The 14,462-nt window shown below is 42.2% G+C and overlaps 1 protein-coding gene across 1 annotated transcript in view; it reads right to left on the reverse strand.

Annotated features, from left to right (window-relative positions):
* pcgf5b (polycomb group ring finger 5b) overlaps positions 1-8,196 on the reverse strand; it is a 67,155-nt gene extending 58,959 nt beyond the window's left edge. The window contains exons 1-2 of the mRNA XM_085996138.1: positions 8,178-8,196; positions 7,175-7,271 (exon numbers count right to left, since the gene is read on the reverse strand). Of these exons, the coding sequence (XP_085852264.1) occupies positions 7,175-7,271; positions 8,178-8,196 (116 nt within the window). The remainder of the gene's footprint in view (positions 1-7,174; positions 7,272-8,177) is intronic.
* Positions 8,197-14,462: the final 6,266 nt, after the last annotated feature.

A 14,462-nucleotide genomic window follows, 5' to 3' on the forward strand; every position in this document is an offset into this window, starting at 1 on the left:
TGAACAAGTGAGTTACTGGACTGCAACAGCAAAAGCATGCAGTAAATGCATGACAGTTACAGACTGTACAAAGAAGGTGGACTCTGAAATCAATGAATTAAATCTTTAAAAAAAATAAACCTAATAATCCTATAGATTTGGAAAAAAATGGTATCTGACAACTTTTACATCAGTGCAAAAACACATTTAGCAGTACCCAAATATCTTTAGCTTTTTTAAAAATCAAGCATTCATCTCAGGTAAACAACCCAGAAGCTATGAATTACAAGTGAAATTTTAAAATAATTAAATGTAAAATTCTCACCTTAGCTATAGCAATAAAACTGTAAATCCCAAATAAAGACTCCTGCAGTTTATAGTGCTCCATAATATAAATTTAACATTCTTGGCAATGCCCTTTGCATAATGTGTAGCAGAACTGCTAAAATGTATAATACGTTCATACCAGTTAGGCTTCAAAATCAATAGATGGAACAGAAAACAGATGGTGGCACTTTAATCTACCTATTTATCTATACAAAAGTGTTGCATCTAGCAAACAGCATCTGTCGCACTTCAAAGTATCACACATGCAAAGTTTGCCTCACACTTGTACATGATCAGCTCAAAGTTCGTACTCATAAAACAAATCATAACTGAATAATCTTAAGAAGAGAGAAAGAGAGCCAGTCACTTCTTGACATTTTCTTCAGACATGTATAATGTGGCTTTTACCAAAGCCTGCTGCCAATCTGGAGCAACTTCCCTCAGCAATTAGCCTGTAATAACTTCAAGCTTATTTTACCTGGCTTTAAAGGAATAGGCCAAGTTAAACACAGATCAACCTCAGCAGCTAACCATCACAACTGACCCCAGAATCCAGATTACCCATGAAGACGACATGGGAGATCAGCTCCTGTAATAAAAAAATACACAGGCAATGGGGGTGAGCCTATTGCAGCCATCTCTCATGATGCTTAAATAGCTTTTTACAGAGTGGAGATGGTATATTTCGGGTGTGCTGTTGTATGGGTTGATTTTAGCATCAACCTTAACTAACTGGCTTTTGTTAGTTCAGGATAATCTCAGCCCCACTTATGACACAGCCAGTTATTTGTCATGACAACCTCCTGAATGACAGAAGGTGGCTACAAGAGGTGTAGACATCCTGGGTGAAATGAAATAGTATTTGTGAGTCCATCGGAAATGTGCACTAATCTCTTGTATATGGCCAATGAAAGGAAACAGGGCGATGGATAACGGTCCACGTTCATCACTGCCAACCGCAGGCGGTGTGTACTGATATCAGCGTGTCCCGCCTGACTGAGGTATGGCCGGAGCATGCTGACGAAAATCTGCTTTTTTCCTTTAAAGAAAATCTGCCCAGCAACACGTTGGGCTCAGTCGAGCCAGAATGCCCCGAGTACCATTGGAACCAAGCGGCTTGGAGAACGCTGCTCCTCGGGCCGATCGTCGGGCGTCAAGTGCTCGAGCCGGCTGTCCCCCGTCAGCCTTTGCTCACAACCGTGGGCGCGGCATTTAAACCTCCCGCCAAAGGCACCCCACAGGCCAGCGCCCTTCAGTCTGCTCAGTCGCTGAGGTTAGGCAGGAGCAGAGAAAACCCGGTCTGCACAGCAGAAACCATGATACTGCCCCGCTTTAGTCGTGTTCATGTGCTTAACACTGGGTAATGCTTATAAATTGGAGATGGCTATTCGACAATAGCTACAAGCTGGACATTACAGAGAGATTTTGTGCGGGGTCGTTTGGCTTATCTGATGGCAGCAGGTGGGGTCAGGCACATTGTAGGGGTGGGGGTTCTGACAAAGGGTCAGCCACCTGAAACATTAACTGTTACACCCTTCTGACTCTCCATCTGTGCCGGTTAAGTAACTGACACTGTTCTAATTTGCATGGAAGGTTTCATGCCTCACTCCCCTCCCTTCTGTTAGATCTGGTACTATATTTGGTTCAATGATAACGAATCTCTGCTATCTCTCAAAAAATTGTGTCTATCACAACTGGCATCTTGATCAGTCCGAAGCATCCAAGCCAATTCTAGCTCTATTTGCAATTTTGGAAATCCATTATTGGAGCTCCTAAACGTAACAATAGGAAAAGAGCGTCATCTGCTGTCTCACTTCCCTCAAACTGCTCCTTCTGGTCCCTTAAAGAAACCATCTCCCGTAACAGTGTTTACACTCCTCTTGCAACCTGATGGTACAGCTGCTAGCTCTCCTAAAGAGAAAGCTGATCTTTTTGGGTCATTTCCTCTTCTAACTTTAATCTCAGTGATCTTGGTAAAGAATCTTGCACCATAGTTTCATTCTGTTTGACCATTATGACTGACATGAAGTTTTATCCCTATGAAGTCTGTCACATTCTCTAGTCTCTGAACTCCAATAAGGTCTCTGGTTCTTGTAGTATTCCTCCCATATTCTCAAAATGCATGCTTCCAAACTTACTCCTATCCTATGGCATCTCTTCAATCATTCTTACTCCCAGTCCTTCTCCTTGTAAATTTTCTGGTGTTCACTCTATCCCTAAGAAAGGTGGTTTTTCATACCCTTCTAACTACAGGCCTATTGCTCTTGCATTGGAATTTCTCAGTCTATAGAAGCTGGCATTAACATTCAAATTATTCATTACCTTGAAAGTTCTCGCCTAACCCATGTATGGTCACAACATGGCCAGTCCAGTGATGCTCTTTTTTTCTAAGTAATGCACTCTGGAATTCTTCTCTTAAACACTTTGGTGGATCATCTGCCATTGTCTGGATAGCTCCAAAGCCTCTGAAGGTCTGGTACCTTACACTTCTGAACAAGTTACTATAATTTGGTGTCCTGCCAAAGTTACATTCCTCTCAAATTACTGTACTTGTGCTTCCATTGATGACTTGTCATCTGACCCTTTCCATTGACTCAGGAATTTCCAATTTCCAGGACTTATCAGTGAGATAAGAAGGGATCTGGCTTAAATTAACTCATCATATAAGTTAGCAAACAGGATGATGCTCAGCAGTGGGGAATTTTCAAATATGAGACTGATAAAGTAGAAAATAGATATATTTATATAAGACAAAAGGGGTGCATCGAAGAATAGAGTTTTGTAAATAAATAGAGAGACTAAAATAAACTGAAACTTAAAAGGGAGACATGATAAAATGAGGGCTAACAGAACTAAAGAAAATCATGAGGAATATAGAAAGTATAATGGGGAGGTGGTGCTCAGGTGAAGAAAATTAGGACTAAAAGGAATATGCTAAAAAGGCTATCAGATAATTTAAAAGAAATAGGTAAGGGCTTACAACAACATATTAAAAGTAAAAGAATATTTAAAGAGAGGGTTGGACCACAGTGGATTAAACACTGGGCCCTGATGGCATGCACCCTAGGTTGCTGAAATAAATAAGAGGAGCTAGCAGAGGCTCTGACTGCAATTTTCCAATTCTCCTGGAATTGTGCTGAAGAGTAACCAACATAACGTCTGTTCGAAAAGGGCAAGAGGGATAAATCAGGATAAATAGAGCAGTTAGTCTAATGTCAGTTGTGGGAAAATTCTTAGAATCCACATACTTCATAATCAAATTAGTGAGTATTCAGAGATAAATGGGATAATCAAGGAAAGCCACCATGGATCTGTTAAAAGCAAGTCATGTTTGACAACTTTAACAGGTTTTTGAAGAAGTCCTGCTTGGATAGGGAATGCAGTAGATGTAGTGTATATGGATTTCAGAAGACATTCAACAAGGTGTCTCACAAGAGACTTGTTACAAAAATCAGGCAAATGATATAAGAGGAAATGTAGCAGCGTGGATAGAAAATTGGTTGATTGACAGGAAACAGGGTTAAGGTTAATTGGTATTGTTCAGGTATGAGAGGGGTTAGAAGTGGTGTACCCCAGGGATCAGTGCTGGATCTACTTTTGTATATATATATATATGTATTTCTCTATCTATCTCTCAATTGGCAAAATTCAGGAGGATATAGACAGGTTAGCAGAATGGGCAGATGTAATTTGATGTGGAGAGAAGTGTAAGGTTTTGGGACAAAAATACAAGGAATGGGAGAATACATACAATAGGAAGATGCTGAAGGGTGTTGTGGAACAGAGAAACCTAGTCAAATACATATTCCTTGAAAATGGGACTGCAGGTACACAAAGTGATTTTTAAAAATGCCAATAGCATTTTATAAATAGGGATATGGAGTACAAAAGAAAAGAGAATATGATACTTTGAGCTGGATTTTGCCAGCCCTGGGGAGGCGGGACTGCCGGGAAAATGGCAGAATTTGGGGGCGGGTGCTCAACCTGCCTCCATGCCATCTTGCCAGGAGGCGGGTAGCTGTCCCGCGCCGGGTCCTGTCTCCTTGGAGGCGGGAAGGGATTACAGCCACTTAACTGCCTATTAACAGGTAGTTAACAGTCAGAAAATAGGATTATCCCCATTTTGCCCACACAAGCGCGGGCTTCCCGAAAGCTCCGAAACCCGCCAGGGACACCGAGGCGAGTAGTGGGTCTGCAGGGGTCGGAGGGGTCCAAAAGTGTGCTGTGGAGGTGAGTGATGAGTGCAAGTGTGGAAAGGTGAGTATCTGAGGTAAGTGCAAAGTGTTAGAAAAAGTGTATTTACCTTTGTTTCTTCCTGCAGGTTTCAATCGGTGGGTATGCGGAGTCTCGCACCTCCGCGGTAGAGATGACAGATGGCCGTTGCATTCTCCAATGTAGTAACCATCTAATTTCTACAAAAGAAAGAGGTTTGATGAGGTCTTGAATTCAAGAACTCATCAAACTACAGAGAATGTCAGTGTTTGACAGCTTCACAGAGCTATCAAACGATGACAATTCATCTGTCAAAAATTTCTGGAAGGTGAAATGTCATACGTTGACGTTCTCTGTAACCGGCTTTCCTTTAATTGGCCTGCTAAGCCCAACAAGGTCAATCAAGGGAACATAGCGTGGGTTGGCCAGAAGTTAATGGAGGTGGGACTGAAACCCGACAAGTGGGAGTCCTGCCTCCAAAAGCACCCCATTGGCAAAATCCAGCCCATTTGTAAAGGCAGTGCTAAGTTGACAATGTAGTTTGGATACCCTATTACAGAAAAGACATTACAGCCATACAGAGCATACAGTGCAGATTATCTAGGATAATACCAAGTATGAAAATCTAGAGTTACGTGGAGAGATTTGAGCTACCAGGACTACTTCCATTGGAGCACAGAGGTTGAGAGGAGATTTAATAGAAGTTTTTTAAATTATGAGGGTGAAATTATGAAGACTATTTGCTCTAGTTGAGGAGTCAAAATTATCAATAAGAGAGTGAGAAATTTGTTTATATTAACAGTTGCTGGATCATGGAATTCTTTGCCACAGGGAACAACTGAGACATCATTTAAAGAAACAGAAGATAAGCATTTGAAGCAAAGGAAGATACAGGGCCATTGGAAAAGATCAGAGCAGTGCGATTAGTTTTGGATTATTCTACTAAAGAGCTGGCACAGATACGATGAGCCTAAGTGGCTTAACACTGTGTTCCAAATTTTTGTGGTTCTGTTCTTTCTTTCACTGTGTTCCTTCGTCATATCAATGATCTTTTCCATTCATCATTCCATCTTATCCATTCTTTTGCTGATAATTAACCTATAACTCCCTTCAGACTTACTGCCCTCAGCGCTCAACGCCCAATCCTCTCTCAAGGAAATGCATGAATCACCACATCTTCATTTCTTCCATGTTTTTCAATGGAGCAATGAAAATCTAATAATAAAAGATATAGGGGGAGAAATTCCCCTCCTTTGCGCCTCCCGTGGGTGGTGCTAATGGGGCGGAAAGGCCTTATCGCCCGGGTGCAGCACTGACCTCGCCTCCCGCCAAATTTGGCAAAAAGTTAGCGGCAGCACTACAGGGTTGCACCTCGATCTCCTGCGCCCGCAGATCATGATGTCATCTCCGGGCGCAGCGCCCCGGCACAAAAATTCCCCTTCACCCCCTGCAGCAGTGCCGGGCAATGGTAGTGACTGTTGCAGGGGACATGAGCAGGGCAGCTGGCTGCTAGTAGGACGCCATTTAAAGGTGACATGGCCGGCCACCTTGGAAAAAAATATTGGTGCTATTTTAAACTTTATTTTGTGCCTCCAGACCCAGGGTCCGCGCCGCGGTCGGTCAGCCCGGCACTCTGCTTGAGTGCCGGGCTGATTGCACGGCACAGCCGCTCCCCGGTGGTCCAAGTAAGTTTTAAAAAAACTGCAGAGTTTGCAGCGTGGGGCCCTTCCCTTTAATTCAGTAAAGAGCCCCTGCAATGCGGCAGCACGACGCGTCCCCTGTGTGTCGTGCTGCTGAGCCGTGAACCCCGGGTCATGAACTTCCCCCCTCTTGCGCTCCAAGAAGGAAGTGGAGTGCTTGATTTAGCGCTCCACTTCCCCTTGAAGCAAAAAATGGGAATTTCAGAGAGGCTGGAAGAGGTTAGCACCTGGCGCTTACTTTTCCAGCTTTTCTGATTTAGCTCCCCAAACGGGGCTCAAGGGGAATTTCTAGCCCATAGTTTCTTTCTTTCACAAGCTTAACCTACAGCTACCATCGCTCGTCTAGCATGCTCCACCCTTAATCCTCTACATCCAGTGATGGTAATTACCATCAAACCTCAGACCTCAGAAGGAACTCCCACATCTCCTTCATGCCAAACATTTCTTTTTCCTTCAATAACTCAACTCATAACACTTGAATACTGTCCCCAAAACTGGGGAGGCTCTTTGAGCACCTCACACACTAGAAAAAGCTTGAGCCTGATACCTCTTTCACCTTTGGCCTCCAACTTCTCATTAGAAACTTTATTTATGGTTCTCTGTTTTATCAATACTACTAAGGTCAGTGCACCTCTGAACTTTTGTGCTCCTTCTAATCTCCAAATATACTGCCCTACATGCTCTTCTTCATCTCTACATGTACATGCTCACTATGTTGAAACTAAGCTTTATTGCACAATCTTCTACTACTTTGTATTCTTTCCCAGGTCTTGAAAACTGTGGAACTCCTTACACCCACAGCCTTTTCATCCTCATATAGTCATCAAGCTATGTATCATGTAATCTCTACTTTTCCTTGCCTTCTCTTTCATATGTTTTTCAACCTTGGTGAGGTTCTTGATTTCTCAATTAAAAATAAAATTCAAATCACAACATATTTTATAACTGAAACGTACCTTAACATTTCCAATGGGTTCGTTTCATGAACTTGAATTCCACATTTTGGACAGTCGTTTGTGTCTTCAAAATGTTGAACAATACAACTTTTGCAAACTGAAAAAAAAATAAAAGGTATTTGAACCTACTGCTTACTACAATAGCAATTACAACCATTTTTCAGTTGAAACATTTTATTTTAGTCTGATCATTTCAACAAACAGTGTTTTGCATTTGTGTTATAACTTACAATAGACAAAGGGCAAAATGTAATTGGTTTGATCCGGTAGATTAAAAGTTAAAGCAAAGGTGCAATTCCTATTTCATATGAGCACAGTAAGCACAATAATATTGCGCAGTATAATTTCTGGTCATATTCTTATCAATGTTTATCAACCACCCTTGCTGCTGTTTTTTTAAACTTATAAACTGTTAATCAGTGGCACCCTGGGGATAGACATTGTGTAGAACTCCTTGGAGCCTACCAGCACCTGCTGAGAAATTCCAGTCTCCCTAGGTTGCACACTTTAAATTTTCAGCTCACTTACTGTGAAACTTAAACAAATCCTAACATTACAGTACAGGAAACTTTCTGGTATCCGGCACGGACGGGACCGACGTGGTGCCGGTTCATCAACAATTCCGGATAACCGAACGCTATAGTAAAAGATACGGAGCTCAGAGCTCCGTATAAAGCAACAAACCCCGTTGCAACAATCGGCACAAGTTGCAAGCGTCTCTGTAGCTTAGCAACAGCTTCAGCTACACCCTTGCACAGCAACAAATGGAGTAATAAAAGTAAAAAAAAGTTACCTGAACCGACTCCTGAATTTTGCCGGTGGATAGAACGTTCCGGTTATTTAGGGGCCGGTTAATCGAAAGTTTCCTGTAATAGCTATTCAAATTTCAGGAGTAGCTTTATTATTGCAATATTGACGCTGCACAACTAAAATGAGCAGTAAAATAAATCAATTTTAAATAAAACATTTTGAGCATCTTTCCTCAGCTTGCAGTTTTCCCTACCCCATTCTCCTTCCTCCATGTTTTCCTTTATCTCTAATTGAGTTCTATCTGATATGTACCTTAATCTATACCATTTTTGTAAAACAAAACGTTGGAAATTGATGTATTTTATCCAGGAGAGATACTACAAAAATGGAGGAAGGAAACAATTGTAGAGGAGCAGGGTACTGGTGATGCTGGCCACTGTTCTACCCTCCCATTTTTGAATCCAACCAATAGCATAAATTGAGAGTTTCAAAAACAGGAGGCTTTTTAACTTCTTTCCACTTTCAAGGACCCAGAAAAAAGCACAAAAGAGGTATCCTCTTTAGAACTAGCTTCATAAAATCATAGAATTTTACAGCATAGGTTATTCGACCCAGCTTCTAAAAGAGCTATTCATTAAGTCCTACTGCACTGCCCTTTCCCTTTTAAATGTTTCTTTTAAAAATATTTATCCATTTCCCTGGTGGAGGGTGCGGTTGCGGGTGGGGGTGGGGTGGTTTGGCAGAGTTCTGCAGGTAGGGGGGGAAGCCTAGTGTGCCTGAGGTACAGACTTTCTTTGTTCGGCCTGAAGCAGTACGCCTGGTCCCACAAATAATTTTTTTTTCTTATACTTTTTCAGCCCTTCCCTGGGTGTATGGCGGGTTTCACTGCTCAGAGTGAGAAAAAGCAGTTTTCACAAATTATATATGAAGGACCTAATAACATTCTCTGCAGTAGTCTGAGACTCTACACTAGCAAATCTACAAGCCTGGTCCAATGATGAAACTTGTTCCAACTCCGACCAGTAGACCGTTAAAATTTGCCTTGGGGTCCTATCTGAGTGATAGCATAGATTAATGAGGCTTTTGTCTGACTCGAGGACACCTCAACCTCCTGGCGTTAAAATCGCAGCGAGGCGATATCGGAGCAGGAAAAAAGCTGCTCGATTTTTAACTCCCACTGCACCCAGTTTCTGCTGGCCGGAAGGAGTTAAAATCCTCCCTATTCAGTAGATCTCAATTGACCGGGTTGATGACGTTTGTTGATAATTTGTGCGAAACAGAAGAACAGGATCATCTACATACAAAATAATTGAATCAGAATATGCATCAGGGACATTGATGAAAATCAAAAACAACAAAGGCCAAATATAAAATAAAAACAGTAAATGCTGGAAACACAAAGCAGGCCAGGCAGCATCTGTGGAGTGAAAGTTCTGACAAAAGATCAATGGCACGAAACGTTAACTCTGTTTCTCTCTCCGCAGATGCTGCCTGGCTTGCTGAGTATTTCCAGCATTTTCTGTTTTTATTTCAGATTTCCAGCATCCGCAGTATTTTGCTTTTGGTTTAAGGCCAAGTCTGGACAGATGGGGAATCCCTAAAGACTCACTGACCGGGTCTGATTCACCATTTCTGAGGAGTAATCTTTGTGGTCACAAACATAATTGTGGAACTATGCAGAGTAGTCAAGAGAGACTAATTAATTCCGATTCGCTTAGTACAGGAGACTTTGGTTTATCCGGAGGTTGTATGTCCGGAAACCTCAATCTACCGGCAGAAATCAGGAGTCGTTTTGTTAGGTTTTTTTTCTTCTCGTGGCTTTTTTTCCCCAAGTCAGGCTCTGGAAAGTCTCTCTGAAGCTACAGAGATGCTTCCAAGGTACGGGCCGACTGTTTGAAGCTGTTGCTAAGCAACAGTGTTTGTTGTCAGATACGGAGATGAAAACCTCCGTATGCTTCAACATTAACGCTGGTATGTCCGGCAGTTTTGATAGATCGGCAACAGCTCGGTCCCGTCGGTGCCGGATATAACAAAGTTTCCTGTAGTTTGTGGTTAACTACACTGCATAGTTTTCTGTAAACCAGATAACATTCAAGTCCAGTGGTAGCAGAAGTAGCATATGTAAATGCAAAATGACCTGTCATACAGACCTTGAGTAGACATTAAAATTGGTCATGCATAATTTGTGATAGGAGTTCAAAGGTGGTGGGCGGAATGGGTATCAGTCTGTAATTATTTGGAGCATCTGTATTAACAGATTTATGAGTTGGAACAAGTTTTCTAATTTTCTAGACCTCAGGAATGGTGCCTTCTGTGAGAAATAAATGAATAATGGGAACCAGTGGTTTAAAAGTAACATCCATAGTTTGATATCAAATTGGAGTAGTTGTGTAGATGTGCTAGTGTAGTGTCTTAAACTATTGTAGAGAATCCTGTCAGATCCTTTATATATAATTTATACGACCGCTGCTTCAGTTTGAATGATTTCTGTTACTTTAAATACACAAGCTTTGCACAGACTGATGCAGGATATTCAGCATGTGATTTAGTATCAGTGTGCACAAGAGTCCAACTTTGGGTCTTGTAAGTGTAGTGTCCGTGTGTTGATAGAGACACTGAAGACAGGAGTTGGTTCATAGGTGTTTACTAAGCAAAGTCTGGGGGGGTACTGACGGATATAACACAATATACAGGCTTATATAGCCCGAGTGGCCATTACCGGCATTACAGCACACATGGGGCTCTTAAAGGCACATACACTACAGTAAGCTAATGGGAATGATAGAGATTCTTTGTGAAACAATGATAACTATTAAGCATAGTTTACTGCACACTTCCATTAAGTTTACTCATGTAGTAGAGTTTGAGTGAAGTTAATAGAAGGAAGAGAGATTGGGCTTACTTGAGGATGCAAAAGGAAAATCACATTTGAAAATATATACTTGCAAACAAGAACTATAGGTATACACCTGAGAAAATAAATCTGCCTTTGGTTGTTAATAAAGTGAGGAAGCGCTCACATCGAATTATAACATGTGGTCTGCAATGTGAAAAGTGAATGTTCAGCCAGTCCTACATTGATGTCTTTGATAACTGTTATATCCTTTAAACTTCTGATTGTCAGCTAATCCATCAAGACATGTTTCCGATTGTGTCAACAAAATCATACACTTTAACCAGGAGCGTGACTTGATAAAACTTAGGTAGGAAACTATAGATATTTAAGTAACAAATCTGCAGTCCACAGATTGTTAATGTGAGCCAGTGGGGGTAAATGGATTGAAATGTAGTGGTTTGTGATTTATTTATATATCACCAAACACAAGAAGAAGTCAGGATTTAGTACCTGAGGTAACCACAATATCCTTAATATTAGCTTTAAGACCATGCCTTAAAGACACAGATATTCTGCTTTGCTTTTCGTTGTGCTGCTTTGTTCAAATTCAAGATTGAATCTTAAACGGTGTTTGATAAAGTGGAGAGTCTGAGGTGAAATAGTTCAGGAAAAAGCATAGTTGCTGAACCTGCTTCAGATTGGTTTCAACCAATCTTTGTAATCAAGATATTACAAGTTAATAAATTCAATAGCACTTCAGGATACAAAGCACTGTGACTATCTCAACTCAGCCAACTCTTCCCCACAATCCAGTGACAAAGAGGCTCAGTTATTGTCATCGGCTGAAGTAAAGTTGATCAAGTCGGAACAATGGGTGATCTTTAAGGAGGAGATGTTCCAAGTACAGGCTAGGTACATTCCAACAAGAGGGAAGGGTAAGGGAACCAAAGCAAGGGCTCCTTGGATGACAAGGGAGATAGAGAAGATGATGAAACAAAAAAAAAAGAGGGTGTATATGCATGTCAGGTGAATTCTTCAAGGGAGAACCAGACCAAATACAATAAGTTGAGAGGAGATGTGGAGATGAAAATAAGATTGGCAAAGAGAGAATATGAGAGTAGAATGGCAGTTAACATAAAAGGGAACACAAAAATCTTCTACCGGCATGTAAACAGTAAGCGGGTAGTAAGAGGCGAGGTGGGGCCTATTAGCGACAAAGAAGGTGTTATATGCTTAGAGGCGCAGGGCAAGGCTAGAATACTCAATGAGTACTTTGTATCGGTGTTTACTAAAGAGGTGGATGCTGACAAAATATCAGCAGAAGTGGAAAAAGTAGAAGCAATGAAAGGGGTGAAAATTGATAGACAGGATGTACTAGAAAGGCTTAGAGTGGATAAGTCGCCTGGTCCAGATGGCTTGCATCCCAGATTACTAAGGGAATTGGGGGAGGAGATAGCAGAAGGGCTTGCCATAATTTTCCAATCTTCCCTAGATGCGGGGGAGGTGCCTGAGGATTGGAAAGTGGCAAATGTGACACCATTGTTCAAGAAAGGGTGCAAGGACAATCCTAGTAACTACAGACCGGTCAGTTTAACATCAGTGGTGGGTAAAGTTTTAGAAACAGTAATCAAGGAAAAAATTAATGGGCACTTGGAGAGGTTTAAGCTAATTAAGGAGAGCCAACACGGATTTGTAAAAGGCAGATCATGTTTGACTAATCTAATTGAATTTTTTGATGAAGTAACAGGGAGGATCGATGGAGGGAATGCAATGGATGTTGTCTACATGGATTTTAGGAAGGTGTTCGACAAAGTACCACATAGAAGGCTGGTTAACAAAATTGAGGCTCATGGAATAGGTGGGTCAGTGGCAGCTTGGATAAGGAATTGGCTTAAGGACAGAAAACAGCGAGTTGTGGTAAATGGCTGTTTTTCAGACTGGAGGATGGTAGACAGTGGTGTTCCCCAAGGGTCAGTGCTGGGGCCACTGCTTTTTTTGATATATATAAATGACCTGGATATTGGAATGCAAAGTAGAATTTCTAAATTTGCCGATGACACAAAACTTGGGGGTGTGGCAAACAGTGAGGTTGATACCAATCGACTGTAACAGGACATAGAAAGGCTCGCAGAATGGACAAACAAGTGGCAGATGAAATTTAATGCAGAGAAGTGTGAGGTGATGCATTTTGGTAGAAGGAACAGGGAGAGGCAATATACACTTAATGGCGCAGTTTTAAAGAGTGTGCAGGGACAGAGGGACCTGGGAGTTAATGTACATAGGTCCCTGAAGGTGGCAGGACATATTGAGAGAGTGGTTAGCAAAGCATATGGGATCTTGGGCTTCATAAATAGAAGTATTGAGTACAAAAGTAGAGAAGTTATGCTGAACCTCTATAAAGTGCTGGTTAGGCCACAACTGGAGTATTGCGTCCAGTTCTGGTCACCACACTTTAGGAAGGATGTGAAGGCCCTTGCGAGGGTGCAGAGGAGATTTACCAGAATGGTTCCGGGGATGGGGGATCTCGGCTACAAGGACAGGTTGGAGAAACTGGATTTGCTATCATTAGAGCAAAGGAGGTTGAGGGGTGATTTGATAGAGGTGTACAAGATTATGACGGGTTTGGATAAGCTAGACGGGGAAAGGCTGTTCCCACTAGTTAATGGTACAAGGACTAGGGGACACAGATTTAAGGTTTTGGGCAAGAGATACAGGGGGATGTGAGGAAAAACTTTTTTACGCAGCGAGTGGTGAGGACCTGGAACTCTATGTCGACAGAAGTGGTGGAAGCGGACACACTCAATATTTTCAAGGGGAGACTGGATAGGCACTTGAGGGAAATAAACTTGCAGGGCTACGGGGATAGAGCAGGGGAGTGGGACTGACTGGATTGCTCTACAGAGAGTCAGCATGGACTCAATGGGCCGAATGGCCTCTTTCCATGCCGTTATGACTCTAAGACTCATTTCTGGAGACTGTGTTACAGGTTGGGTTTTTTCCAACACTGTTTGCTTGTTCCAACAGACTGACGCCAGTTTCCATTAGCAGATTGCATCCTTTATAAACTGTAATCTGCGGTTTTTGCTCTTTGCCCTCCTGAGTTAGTGTAGCCCAGGGCTGCCATTTACTTCACTCTGTCGACCTCCGACGTAAGGGGTGTTCTACGCGGAGTGAACACACAAAAGGCTGCTGGACCGGATAGCATCCCTGGACGGGTACTCAAGGAATGTGCTGATCAGCTGGCTGATGTCTTCACTGCCATCTTCAATCTGTCATTGGCCCAGGCAGTAGTCCCTACATGCTTCAAGACCGCTACCATTATTCCTGTGCCAAAACAAACGGCTGTGACGTGCCTGAACGACTATCGACCTGTCGCACTCACACCCATCATAATGAAGTGTTTCGAGAGACTGGTCCTGGCTCACATCAAAGCCAGTGTTCCCGCCTCCCTTGACCAACACCAGTTTGCCTATCGTGCAAACAGATCAACGGAGGATGCAATCACAACTGCTCTACACTCTGCACTGAATCACTTAGATGGTAAAGAGACCTACATCAGAATGCTGTTCATAGACTACAGCTCAGCATTCAACACTATCGTCCCCAACAAGCTGGCCACCAAACTCCACACTCTTGGCCTGAACACTTCCCTCTGCAACTGGACCCTGGACTTCCTAACAAACAGACCCCAGTCTGTCAAAT

The sequence above is a fragment of the Somniosus microcephalus genome, chromosome 8 (assembly GCF_052327205.1).
Source record: "Somniosus microcephalus isolate GS21.2 chromosome 8, FLI_Smic_1.0, whole genome shotgun sequence".
In the NCBI taxonomy this organism is placed as follows: domain Eukaryota; kingdom Metazoa; phylum Chordata; class Chondrichthyes; order Squaliformes; family Somniosidae; genus Somniosus; species Somniosus microcephalus.